This window comes from Pseudopodoces humilis, chromosome 9 (assembly GCF_049639895.1).
Source record: "Pseudopodoces humilis isolate 2021_Gansu_Grassland_sample_001 chromosome 9, ASM4963989v1, whole genome shotgun sequence".
Taxonomy (NCBI): Eukaryota; Metazoa; Chordata; class Aves; order Passeriformes; family Paridae; genus Pseudopodoces; species Pseudopodoces humilis.
The window spans coordinates 28188988-28214331 of NC_142208.1; the positions used below are offsets into that span (position 1 = coordinate 28188988).

At 42.1% G+C, this 25344-nt stretch overlaps 1 protein-coding gene across 3 annotated transcripts; it reads left to right on the forward strand.

Annotated features, from left to right (window-relative positions):
* The first annotated feature begins 202 nt into the window (after positions 1 to 202).
* On the forward strand, positions 203 to 17109 carry PLEKHS1 (pleckstrin homology domain containing S1). Of its 3 annotated transcripts, none has more exons than XM_005520755.3 (15): positions 203 to 291; positions 1848 to 1982; positions 2400 to 2491; positions 2583 to 2689; positions 4063 to 4197; positions 5332 to 5407; positions 6063 to 6170; positions 6828 to 6923; positions 9945 to 10055; positions 11045 to 11160; positions 12441 to 12650; positions 12864 to 12965; positions 13346 to 13481; positions 14238 to 14328; positions 15885 to 17109. In XM_005520755.3, exons 2-14 carry the CDS (start codon positions 1928 to 1930, stop codon positions 14304 to 14306), a joined length of 1413 nt encoding a protein of 470 aa, XP_005520812.2. In that variant the 5' UTR covers positions 203 to 291; positions 1848 to 1927; the 3' UTR covers positions 14307 to 14328; positions 15885 to 17109. The 3 variants fall into 3 exon arrangements, with proteins under 3 accessions (XP_005520812.2, XP_087915897.1, XP_014105622.1); XM_088059771.1 differs by having other exon boundaries at positions 9948 to 10055; XM_014250147.2 differs by lacking the exon at positions 4063 to 4197.
* The last annotated feature ends 8235 nt before the right edge of the window (positions 17110 to 25344 follow it).

Sequence of the window (25344 nt, forward strand, 5' to 3'; positions counted from 1 at the left end):
AGACATTTAAAATGCCTCAAATGTGCATTTTTTCATTGCTTCTAAGTGAATATTAATCTTCTGGATTTCCCCTTTCCAAAGCAGTCTTTAGTTTGCTTCCCATGCAGAAAGAGGAATTTCCTTGTGGGTCATATTTCAGGGTGTTTGTATTTATACATGGACTATAAGAGGGCAGTCACCCTGCAGGACAGGGACACATCATGTTTTGCTGCAGGAGGCAGTACAGGAAATCTGGATTTACTTGAGGGTGTATTTCTCTAAAACCTTCTTCACCATGAAGACATTTTGCTTGTAAGTATTAACACAGTTTGTTTTCCTTATCTTGGAAATTTTTGAAGTTTTATAATAGCTTTCATCGTAATGATTTGAGGCATTTTATTTGCGTTTTGACTGAAGTGTCTCATTGCATTTCAAAAGGTTTGAAGCAATCAAATCCCTTAATGCCTGGCATTCAAAAATCTGGGGGGGTATAATCACGGATTTGGCATTTTCTATTTTGAATTAGACATAACCTGTTTACAATGTCTCTTACTGTTGAAAAGACAATTAAATATAACAATTAAAAACTTTTTTCCCAAAAGGCAGAGTGAGGTAGCACAACTAATCTCATGGGAATTTGTTTTCCCACGTGCAAATCTTGACTTTTACTGACATCCTGAAGAGACTTTTATCCTGTCAGAGACTCTTGGAACGCTGTTTTGTAGTAATTGCATCGTTTGCCAGTTGAGGTGACTGTCAGTCACATTGAACAGAACAATACATTGCCTTTCATTGCAACCCCAGGTGTGTGCCCCTACTATTGACTTTGTGTACAGTCATTTTTAGTTTTGGAAGTTACTTTTTTGTCCTTTTATTTTTCTGGTAGGCAACAGATGAAAACTCTAGAAGCAAATTTTATAATGGTTTATCACGGCATTAGTACAACAAAACTTTCTCCCCAAAAGGAAAAAAATGCAAAGGTTTCCCTGAAAAAAACCTCAAAAAAGTAATGTGCAGAAACCTCTGATGGACCTAAGTTTGCAGTGGGTCATTCCCATTTACAGCCTAGAACAGGAGGAATGGAAGTCTATAACTTCAGTTGTGTCTCAGGGGTAAAATTCCATGTGTAACCCACCCCATTATTGACCACCCTCCTCCTGCCTGTACCATGTTTACTTTTGGCACCATGGAGTAAATCACCAAAGAAACAGAAACGGAGGAAAGCCCTTAAATCTCTCACTGCAGCCAGGGTTCTCAGTAAAGAACCAGAGAGGAGCACTTGTAATCCTTCAGATTTTCCCAGGAGAGGCTCTCTGTAACCTCCTTGTAGGTAAAACAACTTCCAGCCAAGATCTGGTTTTGCAGGGAGTGAGAGTTTTGAGGTAAGGCAAAGAGAAACTTTTGACAAGGCATTGTATTAATAGGACAAATTTGCAAATTCTTGAAATTGCTGTAGTATTATAATTGTATTTTCTATGCATATTTTACACTCTTTAGGCCAAGTTATGCCAATTTTATACAGGACTGATCGTACTGGCAAAGCAGTGTTAGAAACATACATGGATGAAGTATTCTTAGGTTACAGGTGGTGTGACTAGTGCAAAAGAAAGAGCCAAATGAAGTTCTCTTGACAGATTTCATCCCTTCTAGGCAAATCATCTTTTTGGCCTATAAAATTGGATAATATTTGTTATTTGTAATTTTGTGATAGTATTATAAAATAACAAATATAGCATATAGTGTATCATTTAATATGATACAATGTTTTATAAATATATTTAAATTAATTGTTATTATGGCTATTTTATGTATTTTGATCATCATTATGAAAATTAACAGTTGTAAGATTTTTGTTATTTTCTCAACAGCAATTGTGTGTGCAGTGAAATGCTGCTCAGCAGAAAGCCAGCTGAAAGGAATTAGTTTCAACATTTTTGCTCTTTTTGTTATGTGGGTGGAAGAAACAATCAGGATGGCTTCTACAAGTAAAAGAAATTCTGCAGGTACAAAATTTCTCCTACTAAAATTAGTCAGTAGTAAAGCTGTGAGATGATCTATCCTTAGCTGAATGCCATCTATGAATTTCTTTAGGGGTACATTTCAGATCAATAATTATGAAGCAAAATAAGACCAGACCCCAAGAGTTAAATTAGATCTTAAATAAGACAGCAGCTCATGATATCTTCTGAGCCTCTACATTTTCACTACCTTTACTTTACAGTCTGAGCCAGTTGTCAGCATTAACATCAGAGATGCAGGACCTGGCTCTATATTTTATGGCCTTGATTTGTGTTTGTCTTATGGCCATTTAAGCACAGAAACACAGTGCTAAGCAACAATTTCCAGTTCAAAGAGGTCTTTTTAAAAAGATTAATTGGCAGCAAGTTAAGTAATGGTGCTGTTCATTTCTCTTTGATTAGTGAGAATTCAAAATACATTTTGCCCTGAAGGTGGAGTCTGCAAGCATGGATTCCTCATCAAATCCCCACCTCTTCAACTTCTCAGCTCACAGGTATACTAGAACAGATTAGTCATATTTCAGCAATCCCTCATACTTGCTATCCTGAATTTTAATGAGACACAAATTGCTTTCTCTTTGGCAGAATTCCTGGAAAAGGCGTCTTTTTGTCCTGTCCAAATCCAGCAGAGGGAATTACATCCTGAAGTATTTAAAAGGCCAACACATAAAAGGCTCCATAGCTGTTGATCAGTATGTAGCTCAAGTGCACCATCTTTTTTATTTTAAGTCATGTATCAGCACTCTTCAGTGGCCACTGATTGAACAAGCATTTGTTCCTGACTGAACAAGTCAGGATTAGGTTCCTGACTCAAACCCAGTGAAGTCCACAGAGGAGTCCCTTGGGATTTGTGGGCTTTGGGTGCAACTATGACATACGTAGAAGTGAAAATCCTGAATTGCTTTATTTTAATTTACATTGTGTGAGTGATTGCTGTGATGTAGCTGCCAGTGAGGTACCTGGCTTGGCTCCACGCTCCCACGGGCTGTGCTCCTGCAGTACTGCACATTTTACCTCCTGTGAGGACAGTGCTATGCATTCAATCACATCTGAATAAGGACAGGCTGTGCCACTCTCAACTGTGGCATACACCTTTTCGCACCTTACAGCTTCACAAAGTGCTTTGCAGGTTTGTGCAAAGGTCTCCTGACTTTCTCATAGCCGTTTGGGCTGATTATGGTTGCTCTCTGCTTCTCATTCTGCCAAGAAATTGCTTGGCTCGTTTGTGTTGGTGATTTCCTTCCTGTCAGCACAGTGCCTGCTGCAGCAAGACTGAGTGTCACTGGCTTTGGGCTGGCACCCTTTACCATGTCCTACCATGTGGTATGAGATATGTGCAAGGGAAACAGAAAGCTTAATGGAAAATGTAAATATTTTCCTGTCAGATCTAGAGGTTAATACTCCAGGCTCCCTGAACTGTTAGGCATGGAGGTCACTCACCACATTGCTGTTGTGTTTCTTCCATTAAAAGGATTTACACTGTGAAGCTTTCAAAAATATAGCAGCTTGTTCAGTGGTCTGTGGTTACATTATTACCATAATTATTGTTGCTATTACCTTTATTAATTTGGCTTCTTGGAAGTTAATGGAAGTAGTGCTCCAAGTGCTTCAAGTATCCATTAGGAGTACTTCTGTTCCTCTTCCCCTCCATTAAAACGCTATTAATATACAATTAGTTTCAAAAGAAATACATTGTTTTCTAGTGGTTAAAAAACTTCCACAAGAAATTTTTTCTTACTATTGTTTCTTTTCAAGATTCTGAATTAAACCAAAAGCCCCTTTTTCCAAAACTGAGGATCCATAGTCTGGGCACTTTGCAAAAGTTAATTTTATATTTTTACCTGGAGATTTTCTTCATTGAAAGACCATCTCTTTTGAAAGTGTGTGTTTATTTTCTGTAGCACTTTTTTTTTTCCTGTGGAAAAATGTTTATCTTTTCCCTTGCAGATCTTACCATATTATTCTGTGCTCAGAGTAAAATATGGACATGCACACATATATGTGTGTGTCTCTGTTTGTACCTGTGTAGAGTTATATAGGATGCTTTGTATGGTTATCTTCACAGAATCATAAGTACTGAAGTTGGCGTAAGTAATGCTGAAATTATGGGAACAGTGAGGAAGATGTTTAAATGCCTTCCTGAGCAGGTGATGTCCATCAGCACTGGGAACAGATGTTACTACCTCATTGGGAACAGCAGGTGGGCATAGCAAGATGTGCAGAAGCAGTGACAGTGTAGTGACAATGTAGCACCCGCCCCAGGGCAGGGTCCTGCTCCTTCCCAGCCACCCCCTGCCCTTCTGTCTCAGCCACTGATGGCACAGCTCTGGGATGAGATGATTCAGCTGCCCCCTTACTCATGGCTGGATTAATTTTTTGCTGGTTCAGGCAGGTGAGCTCACCTTCCCTGCACTACACAGTCACAGCATCCAGCACGTGAAAGCAGCAGGGGCACAGGGCTGGGAGTGGGGATGGCAGTGGCAGTGCCATTTCAAACCATGCTGGTTAGGGGACAAGAAAGAGCAGAGACCTTTGCCTTCTCACACAGCAGCTCTTGGCAGTTAGAAAAGGTTCTGCTCCTCATGGATAAACCACAGGGAATAATATTGCCTGAAAACAAGATTATTAATCAAGGGAAGTAGACTGAAGGCAAAAATTCTGAAGGAAAACAGCTCCCAGAAGCACCAGCTGGGGCATTTGCTGCAGCAGAGTGGTGCAGTCCATGTTTTTTCAGGCTAGAATTGAGTCCTGAATAGGGTCAGAAACTTTCTGTGGAGGTGATCAGCCAAAGCTCAGTTAGGTGAGCAAAGAGGATGTTTGTCACAGTGCTCCTGTACTGCTGGTTCCCAGCATCTGCTCTTCAGTTTCCCAGTCACGAGCCTGTCAGGGGAATTTTTGCCTTTTTGCAGAAGAGCAGCTGATGTGTGAAATTCTGATAAGAAGAAAAACACATACCTGAATGCTACTTGAGCGTGCCACCCAGTGCCTTCCCCTGGGGCGCGGCTCTCACAGCCCACACGCAGTGGGAAGCATTCCAGAATTAATCCAACTAAATCCACTGCAAGCATGAAAAACAGCTTCAAACGTCCTTTCATGGCATGTTTCTCATCCTGATGGCCCAAATCCATTCCCAAGCCTTGTTAGCTCTCTGAGTCAGACTTTGCCATCTGTCTGTGACAACACAAGCACCCTTTCCTGAAAGGCAGATGAAGGGTTTTCCCCTTGATCTCAGGAATTTTTGTTTTGGGCCCCCACAGGAAGAAGTAGGTAGGCAAAAGGATTGCCCTTGTTTGTTACCTGTCAGTAAGTTTTCCTTCCTCTTGTTCCAATTCAGGCAGGAAATAGAGGACTGGGTCACTCTGATATCTTCAATCTGCAGGGAGGACAAAAGAAGTGGATGCTGCCCTCAGGTGACATGTTACTGTACTTTATTTTAGAAAAAACAGACATTTCTTTTTTTCATTACAAAAGTGTGCAAAGGAATTTTCCTGATCTTTGCCTTGCAAGTTGCTTCTGACCTTGGTTATTCAGAAATTCATTTTCATATAAATTCCTGTACCCTGGCTTTATGCATCAAGTAGGCATTGCACAGTCTGTCTGCACTGGGATTGATTTTTTTTTTCAAAGAAATCTCTTTGAAGAGTAAGCCATATGGAAATGAGGCAAGATTGATATTATACTGCAATGAACCACACCTTGGAGGCATCAGAGTGAAAATGTGTGTTAGACTTAGTGGGTGCATTTTGGCTATATTTACATGTTGTTTTACATCAGTCTGCCAATGTTATAAATCAACTGGAAGTTCTGGTAGGTCAAGCTCAGACCCAAATTTCTGCATTTTGTCAGACAGCCAGGCCCACCAGTTTAGACTCAGCACTCACATCCCTGCAGCTTCCAGACAGCTCAAAAGGCAAGCAGGGAAAATTTATGTCTGCCTGAAAAATGCCATGCAGACAACGCCTGAGCCATTAGAAAAGAAGTTTGCTCTAGTGAAATGTGTCAGTACATTTTAGCCCACGCCCAACAGGTGCCTGTTTTCTTTTACTGCTTTTCCCTTATTTCTAGAACCAAGATCTTACTAATCCAGAAGTCAGAAGCCGGCCTTCCTCTTTGCCACTGTTCTTAAATTCTATAGATATAACCAACTTTCCAGACAGGCAAAGCTACCAGAAGGTAAACAAATTAACCATCCTAAATAACGAGTCTGTGCCTAGGCATGACTGTGAAGTTTCTTTTGTGTAGTTGTTTTTTTCTACCAAAAGTTGTTCAGAGTTTCTGCAGTGGGTACTGGGTGCTCTGTTCTGGTGGGCTCCTGAGGAGGACCTGGACAGTAACACCACAGAGTCCCCACAAGGGAAATAGTTTTGGGGCAAGTCTGCGTGTAAGTACAGGCAATGAGAGACAGTCCTCACTGGCTGTCTCACCTGACCAGCAAATGTTAGTGGACATTAAATAAACTCCCGAAGATTTGCTTTGACATGCCTTGGCAGAGGCATGTGATGACTGTTTTGGCAGCTGCTAGCCACATTCCTCATGATTTGTGATTGTGCTTTTATTTATCTCTCTCTTTTTAGGCTGTAAAGCTTAGAGGAGAGCTCAGATCCAATTCCTCTCCGCCTTTCAGACTTTCCCCTCAATGTTTAAATAGAACAGGAACACATTGTTGCTGTCCCACAGCAATTGCAGTCCAGGTATCAGGGTGAAATAGCAGCCAAGGAATTGCTGGGTTTCTTAGTCACAAAGCTCTGTGCAAATGAGAGGAAGCTGAATGTGGGTCAAACACCTCCAGTGTATCTTTATGAGCAGTCAACTTTTTCCCTTTGTATACAGGAGAACGGTTCCTCAGAAGACAAGAACAGGCCTTATTCAGATCCTGGCCCCCGTCAGGCTCAGTGTGACTCACCAAGAGGAGTTTTTCCAAGCCTGGTGAGCAGAACAAATCAAACAGCTCTTGCCTTGTTCTGTCTGCAGAAGTGAATGTTGGCTTTTATCTCACCTGGGTATTTGTGACTATAGATTATCCACCTACTTTCCTAGCACATCGAGTTGACTTCCACTATAAAAGTTTCCTAAATATTTTGTCTGTTTTCTTGTTTACCATTGAAAATTATTTTCTAAAAACTTGTTTGAAATACCTGTGTTTGTTTAGGTGTTTTGGAGTCAGAGCCTCACAGTTTCTGTGGCAGCTTTCACAAACTTGATGAAGAAAGCTCTGCATTTCACTGATGATTTGTCCCTCCCTGCACATTTCTCAGCTGTGCCACAGTTGTTCCTAAATGGTTTATTTCTTCAGCCTTTGCCAGTAGCAATCGAGTCTGTAACTAAATTACAGAACAAGAGCTTGTTAAATTGAGGCACATCTTAGAACTGACCTTCTGTCAGCATTAATATGTCTTCAAGTAATTTCACTTCCATATCTAGCGGGAGTGATTTGGAAAGATAAAAAGATGAATGTTATCTTGTATTACTGGCTAAGTGTTCTGACCTGTGTTCCCTGAACTAGTGCCTGCAGCAGTTTTCCTCTGCCATGGATTGCAGCCTTTGCAGCAGAGTCAAGAGGACAGAAGGCACAACCAAGGCTCTACCACACCACTCTGAAGCTTAAACCCATCTTTACTGACAGTTTATGCATTGAACTATGACCTGGAGTGGCTGAGATGCAGGGCAAAGAATCTGTTCTGCTATCACAGCTAACAGGGTGGTAAATCACATGCTGCAATCTCAGTCCTTGTATATAGGCTGACAGCAAGCATGAGATAATACAGCTAAATTTAGTGGAAAGAAGTGAATAGCTGAAACTACATTGCAATGCCATGGGCAATCAGCATAGCTCAGCTGATGCACAGTACTTTATAAAGTTGCAGTAATTCAATTGTGAGTCTGAGCTCTGAAATGCATGGAGTTAACCCTTGGTCTGATTTTAACCAGTCCTGCTCTGGGTGTATGTCAAGAATTTGTTTGTGTCTCTTCCTTGTGCATACCTTTTCTGTCTTATTCATTAATTCTTCTCATATTTACTGTGCCTTAGAGAGCAGGTATTATATACAGCTGTTCAGGCTAGGACAGGCTGGCCATGAGGGTTCAAAGATAAGGAATTTGGATTTTAGCTTTTTAGCCAGAAGCACAGGGAATAGCACAGGGCTCATGTTTCTGTTTTGACATATGTGAAAATAAATAACCTCGCTGTATAGAGAACAAGAAACAACAAGGTTTGTTCATTGGATAAAAATATTTTTCTTGCCTCATAAGTCTAACATCTGCTAACATCTCCAGAGCTATTCTCTGCTCAGTGACGTGTAGACAACTGACTTCCTAACTAATCTCTTGTATTTACTTCCTTTTAGCAGTGTGACTCCTCATTTCAAGCATCTGATGTGTTTTGCTTTTTACTGGTGGTTCCCTCATCCAGGCCCAGATCCTAAAAACTCTTTGTTCAGTAGCTGTATGCAAACAGGATTCTCCATGTCAGTGAGTCTAGTCGTGCTGGCAGGGACCCTGGAGGGAACTGGGGACCTGGCTCCTTCTCAACCCCCCTTTTGGAACTACCAAACCTGGTCAGACTCAGCAGTTCAGTATCAGCTATTTTGATAAAGGGCTTTCAACATCTGAATACATCAAAATTAGGAGCCCTGCCTTGCATCACCCTGTGCTGTGCATTACTGTATTGCAGGGCACCCTTGGGATCTGTTACACACCTGGGTTTTTGAAAGAGGGATTCCTCCCTTTAAGGGCAACACATAATGTTCCTTAAGGAGCTTATAGGTAACAATGGCTCAGTTGTTCTCCAGGTGTCATTTCTATCTTTTGCTACAGCCAGTTTTCTCCATAGTCTACCTGCTCTCCAATGTAAATCCATATTATGGTTCAACAGACACTTGAAGTTTCTCCTGATTCCCATTGCATGAGTTGATCTTAATGCCATCTATACCAATAAGGAAAAAAAAATGCAATAATTATCCTTAATTAATATTCATTGCCAGTTTCTTCTTGTTACATGCAAGAAAGTAATTAATTTAATTTACTTTACCTTGAAAACAGTAATATATTCTTGGCATATTTAGCAATTATTAAAATGATCACCATGGAAACCAAGGATGTAAGTGCAGAGATAAAAAACAGTTGCATCACAAACATGGCTCAGAGAATTGAACTGGGAGGCAGCTAAATACTAATTACCATACTCTTCACTATAGTGAAGTCAACAAGGAGACATAAAAATAAATAATTTCTCTTTGCGACTTGAAAAGGTAAACTTGGTGGAGGGATTAATTTCTCCTTGGCATACCAAATTGCCTCAATCTTAATGTTTCAGGTATTTATGAAGGCAGAATATCACTCAGGACACAAAGGATTCTATGTGAGAGCTCCAGTCTTCTGTGGTATCTTTTTGTTCACAGAGAAGTATGAGACAATAAATTTCTCATTACTTAGGGAAATCCCAAATTCATTCTTTATTTGATAGCAGTTAAAAGCTGCTTAAAAAGGACAAATATATCCCAATTCATCCCTATATTTGCTACAGATTTTCTTCCTAATGTAAGGACTTCAGAACTGGAGGCAAAAAGAAAATCTTTTCCACACAAGTGATCATAAATTCATGCAGATTCAGACACAAAGTGTTTAGAACCCTTGATTTTTAAACAAAATAATAGGTTGTGATATGAAATCAATTGCAACAGCCTGGTTACCACTAATCCATCTATGGGAAGTACTAATAATAGTGGCTGGTTTTTCCTGTGTGCATTGAATTTCAAAAATACAGACAGTACAGATACAGAAACCTTGTTTCTAAAATAGGCTGGCTCTGAGCATCTCTCACTTGAAGGAGAAATGTATCTTACCATGTTTTCTGTGAATATTTTCTGATTCTGTTACTTCTCCACAGAAGGGAAAAATGTATGCTAATCTGTAAAACTGAGCCTGTTAAATACAAACCCATTCTTTCAGCAGGATAAAATTCTGGGAAGTGAGGAAACTCTGCCATTGTCAGATCCAGAGGAAAACATCAAAAAGGATGAAGAAGATTATTACCAAACTCCCAGCAACGTTTTAGCAAAGGTAGTTTATCAGCTGTGAGTTCTGCTGGTCTTTTAACAGCTCCAAGGACACAGGAGACATTTAATGAGCCAAAGAGGAACTGGTAGAAGGAACCACTTGTACCTTGCAAAAGGAATACATAGATAAAGCAATAGAGCTTTCATTTATACAAGAAAAAAATATGCTAGACTCACTCAAAGGATCATCCTGGTGCAAAGTGGCATTTTGACAAAAACATTGCTGATTTTGTTGAAGTTCCCCAAATTGACTGTTTCATTGTAAATGGCTTTTGCCTATTGTATAATGGGATTAGTTAGTTTTATTTCTGAAAGTGGAAACTTCATTTAGAAAATGTAACAGTACATTAGTTTAATATATTTTGAAGTGTAATTCTGTTGAAGCACCAGCAAGCTGCATGAAAGCAGTACTTTTAAAACACTGCAGTACATTTTGGTATCTACATTTCACTGTGAAAGCAGCAGGAGAAGTCACACTGTTAATTTTATACAAATTTTGACATCCAATTTGGGAGGCTAATTTCTCTAGACTTCCCATGCAATTAGTGGTCAGGAGAAGATAAGTGGTCAGCTTTCTGCAGAAGTCACAGACTGTACATCTGACTAAAGGACATTAACAATGGTGATGTGGTCATATAATCTAAGGGCTCTAAGTCAAGCACAACCAAAGAATAAGTCCCCTTTTTCAGCCTGCTTAAATTAAAAGGCAACAATTTCTTTTTTCTTTTTTTTTTTTTTGTGGTAGTACTTCAGAATATAGCTGGTCATGTCCCAGTCTGGCAGTGCCAATAATTCCAGCATTAACTTTTAAGTTTCAAGCACCTTTCTAGCTCCCATTTTGTGGGAATTGACTGATTTGAGGAAACCCAGGCTATATTAGTCAATATGCTTACACAGCATGAGCACTGAACAAAATAAGGAAATTTAATGGGGGTTTCTTCTGTAGGCAGGGCAATGTCATTAATGTCTTGTATTGCTGTGTGTTTCTGACAGTGCACTGCTGAAGTATCAAAGCCTGATCTTACAGCTGAGTCTGATGTCCCAGTGCAAGAGAAGCCAGTGCAGAGCAACCCAGTAAAGGAGAACATTTATATGTCAATGAAATCACTGTAAGTTGCAACTTCATTAAGGTTTTGGAAATTAAAAGCGACATAGCAATAGAGATAGAACTGACATCTCTGCTATTTGCATAACAAGATCTAGAGGCTGCATCTTGTTTGCATGAGTCATTGTTGGGTCTCAGTTCACAAAGTTCAGCACTCGTGGGAACACTGGAGTCAAATTCAAACTCATCAACACGAAATTTAAGCTCACACTGCAGGCTCCTGCACTTACATATCCTGTTACATGGAGTATACAATGCAGCACCTTTTGTTGACTCATACTTTTTCACAACAGCTCACCACTTTACTGACTCACTGCAGCCAGACTCCAACAACCTTTCAGACAGGTGCTCTCCAAAACAGGCAGCGTTATCTAGAGGTTAAAAGAGAAAGGTAGAGATGGGGCATTAGCTCCCAACTTTTCCATTAAGAAGTTATGTGAGTTTCATTTTGCCATCCAGAGAACGTCTCTGTTGTGTGTTTTGAAGGTGCAGTGTTTGCCACGTCACAAAGAAAGACCTGAACTTTGTGACAGGGTTGTAGGGCCACAAGGAAATTTTACAACCTCCACAATATAGCACTGAATGCTGAAGAGAATTGTGCCTGCAGGGTAAAGCTCCTCCTGAGCCAGAGGAGTGGTCAGTAGCTGTTAGCTGTGGCCTGACAGCTACAGACAGGTCTTGGGCCACATGGAGGGAGGCAGCTGGAAATGCAGACCCACTAACCAGTCAATCCCAATAGATTAATTCAAGCTCATCTGCATCTTTGGGAGCCCCCAGAGGGAATTACTATGAAAAACCTCACAAGGTTATGCCATCTGAGTTAAATACACCAAGAGCAGCTTTTGCTACTAACCCCAGTCTTGTTTGGGGCACAATGGGGAGTCAGGTCCAGGCAATAAAAGGCTTATCAAATAAAATTAAAATGAGTTCAAGTAGTTCTGAGTTATCACATCTCCCAAGGGACAGCTTTACATCCTTGCAGACCCCCGTACAGCCAAGGCCAACAATCTGTACTCAGTTTCTTTGTCAAGGCATGCTGTTAGCTGAAATGTTTCCAGGCTTAATAAATAGTTTTTGCATATTGAAAACGTTTATTTTGAGATTTATGGTCCATTTTTAGAAGAACTGTTTATTTTACTTAGATTTTATTTTGTCCACTGGATATGCTACAAGAACTTGTTATTCTTTGCTTTATCGAGGGCTGCTTGATCCAGCTTCAAACACAGCAAGAGTGCCCGGAATTGTCAAACCCCTTCTTAATTTTTTATCATCATTTCTCTTTAGTAAGCTGCTGGATGAGAGATGCCAGCTCACGTGCAGACGTGATGGGCTCCCATCCCCTCCCAAATGCCAGAACAACAGTGCATGTCCAAGAGACTTGGAAGCAGACAAAGACACAGAATTGCCAGAGAGCAGTGCCAGCCTGCAGCCAACCCTCCAGAGAAGGCAAAGCTCATTACCCCTCTCAGTGGTTCACCTGTCTATACTGCTTAGGTAAGTGTCTTCTCCAGCTGGTTGCAGAGAAGACAGATGTGTTCATGGGTTTCACCTTGCCACACCTGTCAGCGTGCCAGAGGCACTTGGATGATGCTCTTAGTCACAGCATTTAGTTTTAGGGAGTCTGCAAGGAGCAGGGAGTTGGACTCAATAATCCTTATGGATCCCTTCCAATCTGAGCTGTTCTGTGATTCTGTTTTTCTCTCACAGTCAAGTTACAGATGAGATGCAGCTGCAGAAATTGGATATTTTCGTACCCCTGGCTGATATTAGCAATTACCTAAAACTTACTGAAGCAGCAGGACGAATATGGTAAGTCTGGATGTCTTGTGACAGTGGCTGTGAGATGAGACTAAGTGACAGGCACAGAAGTGTTTGACTATAGACACCCCTGTGCAGTTGTGGCAGGGCAGAACATGGCAGGGGCAGTGCTTGTTGGCACTTCAGTGATTCCTTCTGCTCTCTCTGATTCTTGGTGTACTAGAGTTTGTGTTTCAAATGCTGTTGTAAAGGCCTCTGAAGAATCCAGCATGCTGTGTAATAATTAGTGATGGTTTCAACCAGATCAAAAGGTTACAAAGTCACTGAACGTGTGTGTCATTTCTGGAGGGCAGCCCCATAAATGCAGTCCTGTCCAGCCACTGCAGTGACTGGATATTCTGTATGTTTCCTTCATTGTCTGCCCTCCACAGCATTGCACAGTGGACAGGTCCTCACAGACTGGGCTGTTTGTTTAACCACGGAGACCACGTGGTGGCTGTGAATGATCTGCAGCCCCAAGGTGTGGAGGAGGCTTACTTCTTCATCAGCAGGTCCACAAGAAAGGAGGTGAGCTTGACTATCTCTGACTCAAAGGTATCGAGCCAAATGAAAAAGCAATTTCCCTTTTTGCATTTCAAGAGGCTCCATTCAAACCAGTTTACTCTGGTCTAAGTGTGGCATGAATAATTCCAGCACCAAATATCTGCTCAGCATCATTCTGATGTGGTGGGTGTCTCCTGTTCCTGAGCTATGTGGGGAGTGCAAGGCCAGCACTGCAGAGCTTGAGGAAGATTTTGAGCAAGACCAAGAGATGTTATTTGGCAAACATTAGCTAGAGTTACTTGGGATTTTTTTGCCTAATGCATATAAATTGCAAGTTTTGGGAAATAAAACATTGCCTCCAGTGGATGTGTGGTTGCTTGTAATGGTTTTGGGCATTGAGGGCAGAGCCCTGGACTCCTATGTCCTATTGCTTACTGAGCACTACACATCTTGTGCGAGACTGTGTTTTTTTGACATTCCTAAGAGTTCTTTAACCCAACTGTGATCTACGACATGTGTTTCTGAACTCGTATTTTAATATTCAGGTTCGTGACCCATATCCAAACACATTCATATTTGAATTCTGCTGAGAGGGTTGAGGTCAGGAGACGCTATTGCCATCTAAAGAAAGGAAAGGCAATCTTAGCAAGGAAAAAAAAATACTCATCTCTCCTAATGGGGAATTTTTATTCAGCTAGTTCAAATACAAGTCAGATAGTTGCACAAATGTTGATCAGATATAACAAGCTATAAAAATGTCCTTTTTTTTTCTTTCATAAGGTGAAACTTACTGTGTGTAGGATTCCACATTCAGATATCTTCCATGCTAAAGGCTGCTCATGCTCCTGAAAAAAAAGACCTCAATGATTAAGTAAGTGCCAAAACTCAAGGGAAAAGATCAGGGAGGAGAAGGTGATATATGGTATATAGAGATAATCATCTTCTTGAGCTGCCAGACATCTTTTGTTGCTGAAGTACAAAGAACAGAGAATGCAGATTTCATTTTATGTCCTCATAACCTATTTTGTGGCATGAATGGCATGTATTTGGCTTATATTTCATGTTAGCATGTATTTCTGTTACATGGAGGAAAATGAGGGTCAGATAATGACCTCTGTGCTCTGTATACTTTTCATTTCAGCAGAAAATACTAGTTTGTGCCTCTGCTCACCTCTTTACACCGAGTTACAATGATTTTTTACTGAACTCCTAATCAGTTAGAGGACAATCAACCAGCATTTGGACTAAAACCGTGTTTAACCTGGATTCCCCTTAGCTACAGAAAGGCTCAAGTGAGCGAAGAGCTGCAGTGTTGGAGGAAAGGCTGTAAAAATGTTGTGTAGTAATTCAGTGGGGCTTGAATTTCTTTTTCAGTGAAAAAGGAATGAATGGATTTGGGAGAGAGAAGGGCTGGCCTGCTCTCTGAGGGAACTCCTGGTAAAGAGAGCTGGGACAACCACAGAGAGAAATGATGTATCTGAAGGCATGTGCTCTCCCCACAACAGAGTTCATTTTTTCTCACAGAGAATGTTTTCATGCTACCAAGTAGTACCACAGGGATGTCACTGGTGCAGCAGAATTTCCAGAGCAAGCGCTTATTTATTTCCCAAACAAGGATATTTCCTGTAAATACTTACTTGTGTACATGCCTTCCTCGCATTGCTACCATAGAAACATTGTCAATTTTCAGCTGATAGGACACCTAAAGGAAATTGATAAGGAACTGCCTTCAGGAGTGCTCTGGTGGATGCCAAAAGGGAGCTTTTTCCTGTCCTAGAGTGACCTCTGTTGCTTGCAGCACCATGGTGTGACATGGCAAAACACTGTATGTGTATGTAATACAGTGCCCTGTATGAAAATGGACACTTTGTGTGGGATTTTTTACACACACATATTGCTGTAAAATAGTGTCAATATACAGTGATGTGGCAACAAACTGGGTTTGAGTACTGATAATTTTATCTTGCAAGATATAACCAAAATAAGTACTGGATTTAGCAGGCACATTATTACTGATATTAAGAGATTTATATAAGCTTTGATTAAGGTGGATTTGGCTCAAAGGAGGTTTTTATTCAGCCTCCAACTGAATTAGGCCAAGTTGGCTACTACAGTAAGGAGCTACACTCACTGAAAATCAGCATTGGTGCAACTTACTTCAGTAGTAAATTTGACAAATGTGCTGAACTTTAAAAAATAAATCATTATAGAATTTTATTCAGCTGAAGATGAAAACAGCATCATGTAACTCAAAACAGGCAAACACAAATATGTATATAATCTATTCAGACTCAGCTCCTGTTCAAAAGATTAATTTCCAGACTGAATGTTCCCACAGCCTGTCACTTCTGCTTTTGAGATAAGAGCATTTGGGACATGCTTGTTTCTCAAGGTGGAAAGGATCACATTTTGATTTTTCTGTTTCAGTGGTGTTCAAAGGCCTGTTTGTGCTGAATTCTGCATAAATACAGAGGAAACTCCCAGTTCTGGAACTACAGAGGCTGAAAATGGAAGAAAACACATTCCTTGGGAGCTCTTCTCCAAAGCTGCTATGGGAGTCCTTTGCTCTGCACTGCTGCTTTGGGCACAGCAAATCCATTTCTGCCTAAGGAGCCCCTGAGGGATGGGATGGCTGTCACTATACAGCCCTTCTGCCAGCCTTGTAACTCTGTCAGTCTGCTAGGACAGTCCCCACAGCCTGAATCCTAAAATCACAGATCACCTGCTTCAAGAACATCTACTGAGGATGTAATTTTCTGTCATTTGGCCTTTCCTGGCCAAAGTTTGCCTGAGCTCTGCTTCTGAATTTTGGAAGAGTAAAGTCCAAATTTTAGTTGGGACTCCAAGACTCATCCCTCTGTAAAATCAGGAATTTTTTTTCTAATATTTACCCTAGACAATTTTTTCAGAAAATTTTTTCTTGTCCTGTTTTCAGTGGGCACAGGGAATGTTTGGATTGCCACTGTCTGCAGAGAAATCTTCATTATGGAAGGTATTTTCTCTACCTTTTCTCCCTTCTATTTTTCTTAGACCAAACATTCTGCATTCTTCCATCATTTTTTCAAACAGTTCCTGAAAATGGCCACATGACACTGAACTGTGAGACAAATGCCTTGTGTTTCCAGTTATGGATGAGCAAAGGAACTGAGAAATTGAAATTCAAAGAATTTCATCAAAAAGAAATCCAAAGACATGAAGCAATTTCCTAGAATTTCATAGAGAAACATTTCTCAGAAGAGGTGACTCAGTGAAGAAGATCTCCCATGGTGGTGGGAGAAGAGCCACCTCCATGGGACCTGCTGCTGAAGCAGATGTTGAGCACTGCATGCTGCACCTCTCAGCTGTGGAAGGATGTTACTTTTGGACAAAACCAGGATTTGGTTAGATATGTACAGAATAATTCCAGAATATTTTAGAGAACTGGGGTGTTACTTCTATGCTTCAGTAAACAGTTACAGATGTGTTACTCCATAATTGATCATTATGTCAGTATGCACAGTGCTAAATGCAGATAATTAATGTCACATATTGGCTGATTCATAACACTTACAGAGATACAATATGGAAGTGACATTGGTACAGTAAATTCTGCTAGGGTGTGTGAAGTTGTCTGCCCACATATGATTAATAAATGTGCTAACACTTTACAACACATTGTATGCTGCAACACACCTCATTTTCTCCTAACATGGCCCCTCCTTGCCCTGCAAAGATTACCTGTAACAACTTCTGTAATCTGCAGCTGAGTCACTAGATAGCCCTTTTAAAAAAACCTACACTTAAATAAAGATTTAGGTTGTTTCCCTGGCTGTTAATTTGTGCACATTCCTATTCTGCACTCAGTCATTAGTGGCTGCTAATATTTCCCCTTGGATTCCCAAGGATGAATCATGCTCTTTCTACTCTAGCATCTAGCTAGGAAGATGGCAATTGCCCAGGAGAAAAGCAAGTCCTGGAAGAGAGGGAAAGTAATGGTGAGGGAAGTCTCTATATTGATGTGAGGTCATTGAAGTCAAGAAAAATAAAAAGCCCATTGAACAGAAAGCACAAACCAGACCACACAACCTCCACACTTCCTCCCAAGGGCAACACTCCTGAGAACTGGGGTTGCAGTCATAAAGTGATCAAGAAAGCACAAGTCCTGCAAGAGAACAAGTCCAGCTGGGAAAAGTTATCTGTGCAATGTCCACCCTGAAACAAGTCAGAGACAAGTTCTGTGTAATGCTTAATTCTCTTATTAGAGTCCTTCCAGCCTGGGGGATTGAAGGGACCCTGTTTCATAGGGGTATCTAAATAACAGCCAGACATACTTCAGTGTGGTTGAAGAATTTCTGCAAAGGGATTCAAAGAGGAGCAACTGCAATAAAGGAGAATGATGGTACCCTGCACACTGCAGAGAGAATGGATCTGTAGTGTGCTGGGGACACCAGGTGCTTAATCTGTGTTTTGCCCCAGATTTTCTGGTGACCTCAGGAGAGCCATTTCCTCACACACACAGTAAAATTCTACAAGTGGTTTCAGACACATTTGCATCATGCTGCCTCTTACCACAGATGTGATCTCCAGCACCACATTCAATACTAGGAATTGCTTTAGCTCCCAGAAAATTCCTGGAAAAGCCTCCATCAGAGCTGTGTGTTAGAGGCAGGAGGCAGGTTCATCGATGCCCTGTGCTGTGGGGAGATGCTGATGTGCCAGTTCCATGCTAAGGGAGAAGCCATCCTTGATGTCCTGCAGAAACTGCCTTCCTTGAGTCCCTTCAGTGTCTCTGAAGTTTCCCTCTCATGAGGGAATGCTAGGTGATGGTCCCACATCCCTGCAAGGAACTGGCTCACAGCATCTGTGCTGCTCATGGAAAGCTGCACCAGAAGGGACTGTGGAAATCTTCTCAGTCACATGGATTCATCCAGAATTTCAGGCCCATTAGGGGACACACTCATAGTTACAAACTTATATTTGCTTCCCTGCTGGTGCTCCCTTGGTCAGAGCAGGGGCTGGAAAGTGCATGTACTGACTGTCTACCTTTGGGTCTGTGGAGATGACATCTGAGATGCTCTAAGGGCTTTTTGGTCTGTTTCCAAGGGATGAACACTTCTTCCACTTGTGTGCCACGCTGTAGCCAGCTACTTCTCTCCTGCAGGCTGGCCAGCGAGTCACTGCCAGGAGCTTGGGGCATGCCAGGCAGTTCCTAGAAATGCCACTGGAATTTTGAATGTTCCTTTTGGCCCCTTATCACCTTCTAATTCATTGCATCCCTTGAAGAGGAGAAGCCAGACCAGGTTGATACAATCTTTCATTCAGGAAAATCACTTTAAGTTAAACCATGCCTTCACTGTGAGGACCCTCAGTGACCATGGGCCCTTTGCTTGCTGCTGACAGCTCCTTGGTGGCTCTGTCCTACAGCAGGACCAGCACTTTGGGTCTAAGCTGCTGTGGTGGCAGCAGGACTGGATTTGCCACAGCAAGTATCTGGCCATGTTCAGTGTTTCATCCTGGGGTGCCTGAGTCGATCTGTGCCTGAGAATTTGTTTTGTTTATATACCAGCAGTGGAGGAATGAAATTGAAGCATTGGTGGGAGCATTAAGATCATGCCTATCAGTGGTGCTAATCTTCTTTTAAAATGTTGTATGTTTGTGTTGTTCATCAGTAGGGACATCACTGAGCTACATCCTTTGTTATTTCCTGCCTCTGTAGGTTTTCCCAAGAAATCTGTTTCTGTCTGTGCCTATAAAACACAGCATAAAGCCATGGTTTTAAACACAGTGATGAGGGTTGCACAATATTTTTAACCAGGAGAAGCCAATATTTTGGAGTAGTTGCTCCTCAGCAGCATCTACTGCTACACATATTCTACACCAGGACACTTTTTGCCAAAATAAACTCATTTATATGCTAAATGTCCTTAAACTAAGTGCCCTACAGGAATTCTAGCCTTCTGTCCTCCAATTTGCCCCTCTTCTATTTTATTCAATGTCCAAAGCCATTCTTCACAGATGTCATTTTGCTCCCAAGCAATTGCCCTTGTGCTCCAGTTTCTAAGAATAAAAGTGAATTCTGGCAGTGCAACATTTCTGAGAAATCCCCAGTAGTGGAAAAATAGCTGGGGGGGACAACAAAGAGGAAGGAAAACTCAGTCATGAGGAACAACTATAAACAGCAAGAGGGACTGTAGATAGGGAAAAAAATATGTCAGAGATGGTGAAACAGGACTTCTCTACTGTAAGTACATTTATGTTATATTTGGTGGTTTTTTTAAAAAAAAAAAAAAATTGTAAAGGTCTGCTTCAGGTTATTTCCTAGCATCAGACAAGTGGCAGTAAGTAGCACCTGCCCTCAAGGTCAGCTAAAACATTGAAATAACCCAAAGTAAATATGTGTCCAGTCTCTCTGGCACCTGGATGAAACACCCCCTGCCCTGTGGTCTGGTTATCCTGGGAGCTTTCCATCCATTTGTCTTTTTAAGTTCTGCCAGTGGCACAAGGCTGGGAATAGCACAGGGGTGTTTTGGCATTGCAGCCAGGAGACAGGAATCTGTGCCTGCAGGAGGGGGTGGTCACTGCTGTCATCCCCAAAAGGGACCCACACCAATGACCCACCCCTGTCAGTGGGCTGTGGCACCACGTGGTGATGTTAGCTGTCCTTTTGGATGTGTTTGGTGTGAAAAACGGGTGAATGAGGGGCCTTAGATTTCCTGCACTGCCCCATTCAGAGCCCTCGCAGAGCTCTTGGACTCCAGAGCTGCTGCCACGTCTTGAACTGCACCTTTCTGGAGCAGAAGTTCATGGCAGGTCCCTGACCCACTCCTCCAGGTGGGACAAAACCATGACACCGTCAGGGAATGGTGCACAGCAAGGTTTAGAAGTGTTTAGAGTGACAACATTTCCCTGAGTAGCTCCAGCTGAAGTGGTGGGGGCTCTGCCAGTGCTGCTGCTGTGGGCAGGGAGGATGCAGACCCCCAGAGTCCTTCCCTGCTTGCCTCCCACCCTGCCATCCTCAGCCTGACTTTTCCTGTCTTCTGAGCCATCCCTGCTGCCCCACCCCAGTAATCTGCTAAGGCGGTTGGGTAATTAATCATTTCCTAATGAGGGTCAGTACCTGCATCACTGTCCTGCTGCATTCATCCCTCTCCACACTGCTCCTGTCAACTACAGAATACTTTGGGTTTACATGGCAGAAAATCAGGAACCTTCAAAGGCTGCTGGAAATGTCTGTCATGTCCTGGAAGGCACCGATAGTCCACAACAGCCCTGCCATGGCCCACTGCCCCCCAGGGCTGTGGGTCCCTGCCCCAGTGATGCTGTGGGATGCCAGTCACCCCTGCCTGGCCCCACAGATGAGCCCCAGGGAAGGAGCTGGGCTGTGACCATGAAGGTGTGAGTGGAAAAGCAGGCCCCTGCTGCACTGCAGAGCTCAGCTCCTCAGATGGTCGCTGGGTCACAGAACAAAGGACAGAATTTCAGCTTTACCTCCCTTGTTCAGGTAATAGATGTGACCGAGAGCAGGGCAGAGAGCCAAGTAAATAACAAGGCCTCAGTAACAAGAGAAATCCAGCCTGCCTTTCTCTGATTGAAGAAGCCCTGCTGAGATAAATGCTCCAATCCATCTCTTCTCTGTAACAGGAGCTGGAAAGTGGGTCAGATCCTGCTGCTGGCAGTGCCGTATTTGGGGAGGTCTCTGCTAGGAGCTGACAAACGCCTGGAGTGATCAGAAAAAAATTCAACTTTGCTTCTCACAACAGAGCTGACTGAAATCATGGCTTCTGCAGGGAGGAAGATCGTGATGGACAAGCAGGAGAGGTGGGAGGCAGCAGGAGGCAGCACATGTAGAGCCCCACAGCCAGCCCTGGTCTTGCTGGACTCCACTCCAAAGTCACCCTTGTTGGCATTTGTGTCCTCGTGTCACCTTTCACTCCAGTGCATTGCTTGTACCTGCTTGTCTCTTTTTCCCTGAGGTGGTGAACTTTCTCCCTCTTCCCTCCCTAACAAGCAAGACAACGTACAGAAGGGAGAGGTGAGCAAAGTTTAACTGAAATGCCAAATGGGAAAGCTTAGAGGTTTTTAAAACTGTTTGGTTTATATAAGAATTTATTGGAAACTGGCACAAACAAGTGCCTGTCTGCTCTGAGATAGCAGAGCAGATGTGACAGAGTGGAAAACCCTCTTCCCTGCCAAAGTATTTGCTGGAGATTTGATAACAAGGTGCCATTGTACAACAGTGGGGAAAGGTCCAGAGTAGAAAGGAGAAAGAGAAGCAGCCTCCAGGAGGTGCAGGGCTCTGCCTTTGTGGGCTGCAGCTCCTCCAGCAGACACCCTGCCTGCAGACAGCAGGTAGAGCTGGTTAGATTCGGTGGGAAGGCAGCAGTCAGCTCTCCCATGCTGTTTCCTTCTCTGCAAACAGTGACAGACTGTCTCATCCCTTCATTTCTGTTAGAGGCTGAAATCTCCTTCTAGCTTTTCTCTGTACTGCTGGGGAGAACATTAAATTCAGCACTCCAAACGCACATTTATAATCTCTACCAAGATGTGAAACTTAAGTACAAGATCTTCAATTTTTAATATTGGTACTGACAAGCTTTCAGTATTTCCTGTGAATTTCATTCATCCCACTCATAATTCCCACTAGATACTAATACTGTGTGGTTTACAAACATTAATACTTAATGTTTTGCAAACACACTTGGTTTGGAATGCTGGCTATTGAATACAATTTCAAATTGCATCATTTCACTATAAATCTTTAACACATAAAGCAGCCTGTGACCCACCCTTAAAAGTAATGGTCTTATTTGTTTTGGCTCTGAAATGAGAAGCAGCTGGTTTTCTGTAGGAGGATGGAAATGTTTGGGCTGCATTCTCTTGTTCTCAAAACTCACCTGCTGGGTTTTTTTTTTTTTCTACTAAAGAAAATTCAACAAAAATTATTCAGACACAGAAAACACATCAAAGCAATAACTGCCTCTTTACCCTGACGTGGAAATAAGTCTCCCACAATCCCCCCAAAGCAGAGTTCAAATTCAAAATTCATAATCAGTCAAAATGAATCCCTAATTGCATGAAGGATGTATCTGAAGTCACACTTCCTTAAAAAGAAAACAAACTTAAATGGCAATTTATCCTAACACCCTTTACAAAGCTCATATGAGCAGACAGGTTTGATAAAATAAGAGCAATCCTTTAACCATGCCAATGGCATCTCAATTCCTTTCTCCACTCCAAGTTGCTATCAATTGTTATTTCTCATCAGGTTTAAAGAGATACTGGCACCTTGAAGTTCCCTTTAGCTGCCCATATGCTTTTATTCTGCAGTGCTTCCCACAGTGCCGGCCACAGGCTGTGGGTGCTTTCATTCATTGCAGCCAGCCTGAAACCCAGCGCCTGAGGCAGCACAGCCAGGAGCCGCTCTCCTCCTCTCCCCTTTCTCCAACAGAGTTGCTTTTAGCTCATTTATCTGCCTATTGGGGTGATATGTAATCAGAGCAGGAGTCCTGATGGGAAATACAAAGTGATTCTTTCGAGGGGTTGGCTTTGAAAGCCGCTGTGGGCGCTGATGAAGCGAGTATCACAGCTGCCCTTTCATTTGCTTTGCCTTCTGCCCTGAGCCTGGCAGCACCAAACAGGAAAAGCCTCTGGGATGTTCCCTGGCCCATCTTGCTTTAGTGAAATCTGGTAGTATTTGTGTCAGTACAGGCTGACTCCTCCACCCCACTGGCCAGGGGACCTTATATACTTCTATAGCACCACAGAGATCCAAGTCCCCATCCACTGAGTGTGAAAAGGTGGCACCTTTGCTGGAGTCAGAAGCCCCACTCTCAACCAAAATAATGAATGCTTTCATTCATCCATCTCTAATGCCAGCACTGCACAAAGAATGAAAAACAAATTCAAATCTTCATTGGGAAAAGTAGAGCCAGACTCAAAGTCCTAATTAATGATTGAAATTTGGTTTACCCCAGGCCTGCACTCCCCAAAGGACTTAAACTGCCGAGATCGAGAGATGGCTCTTGGAACCACCAAGACAAGGGAAAAAGTCTTGCCACACATCTTCCCACAAAATTCTTTTTAGTTATATTTAGTTTTCCACATCTGCTTGTATGCCCTCCCACATCATCTAATCTAATCATCTAAACCTTTATTATAAAGAGAACAAAAATAATTTATTCCTGAGTTTGGATCCTGAAAATACTTTTTTTCCAAAAAAAGGAGTCCAAGTAAGTGGGTAAGATGGAGATCTCCTGCCATGAAGGTGGATGAAATGCTGCAGAATTCGTCTACACACAAAAACCAGCTAGTGAAAGTGCAAATACAAACTAGAAAGTGGGAGGAATGAAAGCACCTCGTGGGCCAATGCAGGAACACCTACAGCAGAGCAGGGAACTGGAAAAAGACTCCAGCACTAAAGCCCTCATGCTTTGCTGACTGAAATGAACCCATGACCATCTGCTCCACATCAGGACAGGACTAATTGGATGATGCCAATGCCACTGTCTTCCAAGATACACCATTTCTGGGGTTAGTCTCAGAAATCAGTTTGCTTTTCAAAGAAGAAAGGCCCAACCCTTCATTCTGGGTAACAGGCTAGAAACTGATAGCAGGAGGTAAAGAGTCACAGAGAGGCAACAGCTGCTTCACACTCATAAGGCTACACTGAAAATTGAATTATTTGGGTTCTGAGTTAGCACTGGCACAGACTGAGGGAACTGCAAAACCAGGAACAGCATCAGCCCAGAGGGAGCCCCCCCCACACACACCCACTCAGTCTCTGTAGGAAAAGTCATTCTTGAAAATGCAACTATGGAAGCAAAATGTCTGAATTGTGACTAACTCTGGAGCTTGAATTTGACTCTGGAGTGCTTATACCAGCCTCTCATACTCCATGCAAAAATTAGTCAGGAAAAAGATCCTGAGAGCCAAAAATACCCAGTGTAATTCCTTAACTATTTAACTGGTAAAAACAATTGCCTGCCAAATAGAATCCCCAAATTTGCTCTGATTTGTACAAGGCATTAATTCAGGTTTGGCATAAAAGATACTTCTTCATACACCTCCAAAAAGGAGTGGAATCCTAGGAATGAGCACTCCAGTCCAAGACAGTTAGCAGTTCTTGTGACAGCCAGCTAGCACTATGTATGATGTAAAACAAAAACTTCAAATTCCTTTAACTGCTTCATTTAAATAGAAGCATTTGACAATGCCATATGTCAGCGAAATGCTCATTCACAATTCTTTTAGTACAAAATCTTTTTGCCATCAGTTTCCCATTTATTTTTCTCACAAGACAGAAATTAAACAAGTGACTTCACATTATAGAGCTCGTCACTCAGACAAGGATCTGTTTATACTTACATTGATCATTTAAAAAAAAAAAAAAAAGTTTTTACAACATGACATAGCATTGAAGATTCCAGATAAGCTACTCTTAGAGGGGCTGGGTAATGATTCTTTACATGTGATTCCATCCTGGAAGTTTGGAGCAATTTTTATTTTAGTGATTAAAATTTTACTAGTGTGCCTGCATGTACCCACATACTTCAGTACATAAACACCAGGCAGACACAGAAATATCAGCACTGGATAATCTGGTAGAAATCAGGGAAAAAAATGCAAAGTGAAATTTACCTTTCTGCTGCCACTACTAGTATTTGCCTGTCATGTTTTTCCAGAATTCAGGTGACAAACCTGTATATAAACAACCCTGCAAACTCCAGTGGAGGTTACATGGTGAGGAACCACTTCTGTGCTTTGAACACCTGATGAGAACTGGCACTACAGAGGACATGAGAGCAACTTTAGACAAGCAACATACACAGCACATTCACCAAAGATAGTGCAGACAGGTTGTTCAGGTTAGCAACTCTGGCACTGAAAGGAAATGCATTTTGCTCAGAAA

Coding starts and splice junctions, on each gene's coding strand:
- PLEKHS1 (XM_005520755.3), top strand. CDS start 1,928: ATGTGGGTGGAAGAAACAATCAGGATGGCTTCTACAAGTAAAAGAAAT. Junction 5,408..6,062: donor GAAGTGGATGCTGCCCTCAG/GTGACATGTTAC, acceptor CCTTATTTCTAG/AACCAAGATCTTACTAATCC. Junction 11,161..12,440: donor TATATGTCAATGAAATCACT/GTAAGTTGCAAC, acceptor ATTTCTCTTTAG/TAAGCTGCTGGATGAGAGAT.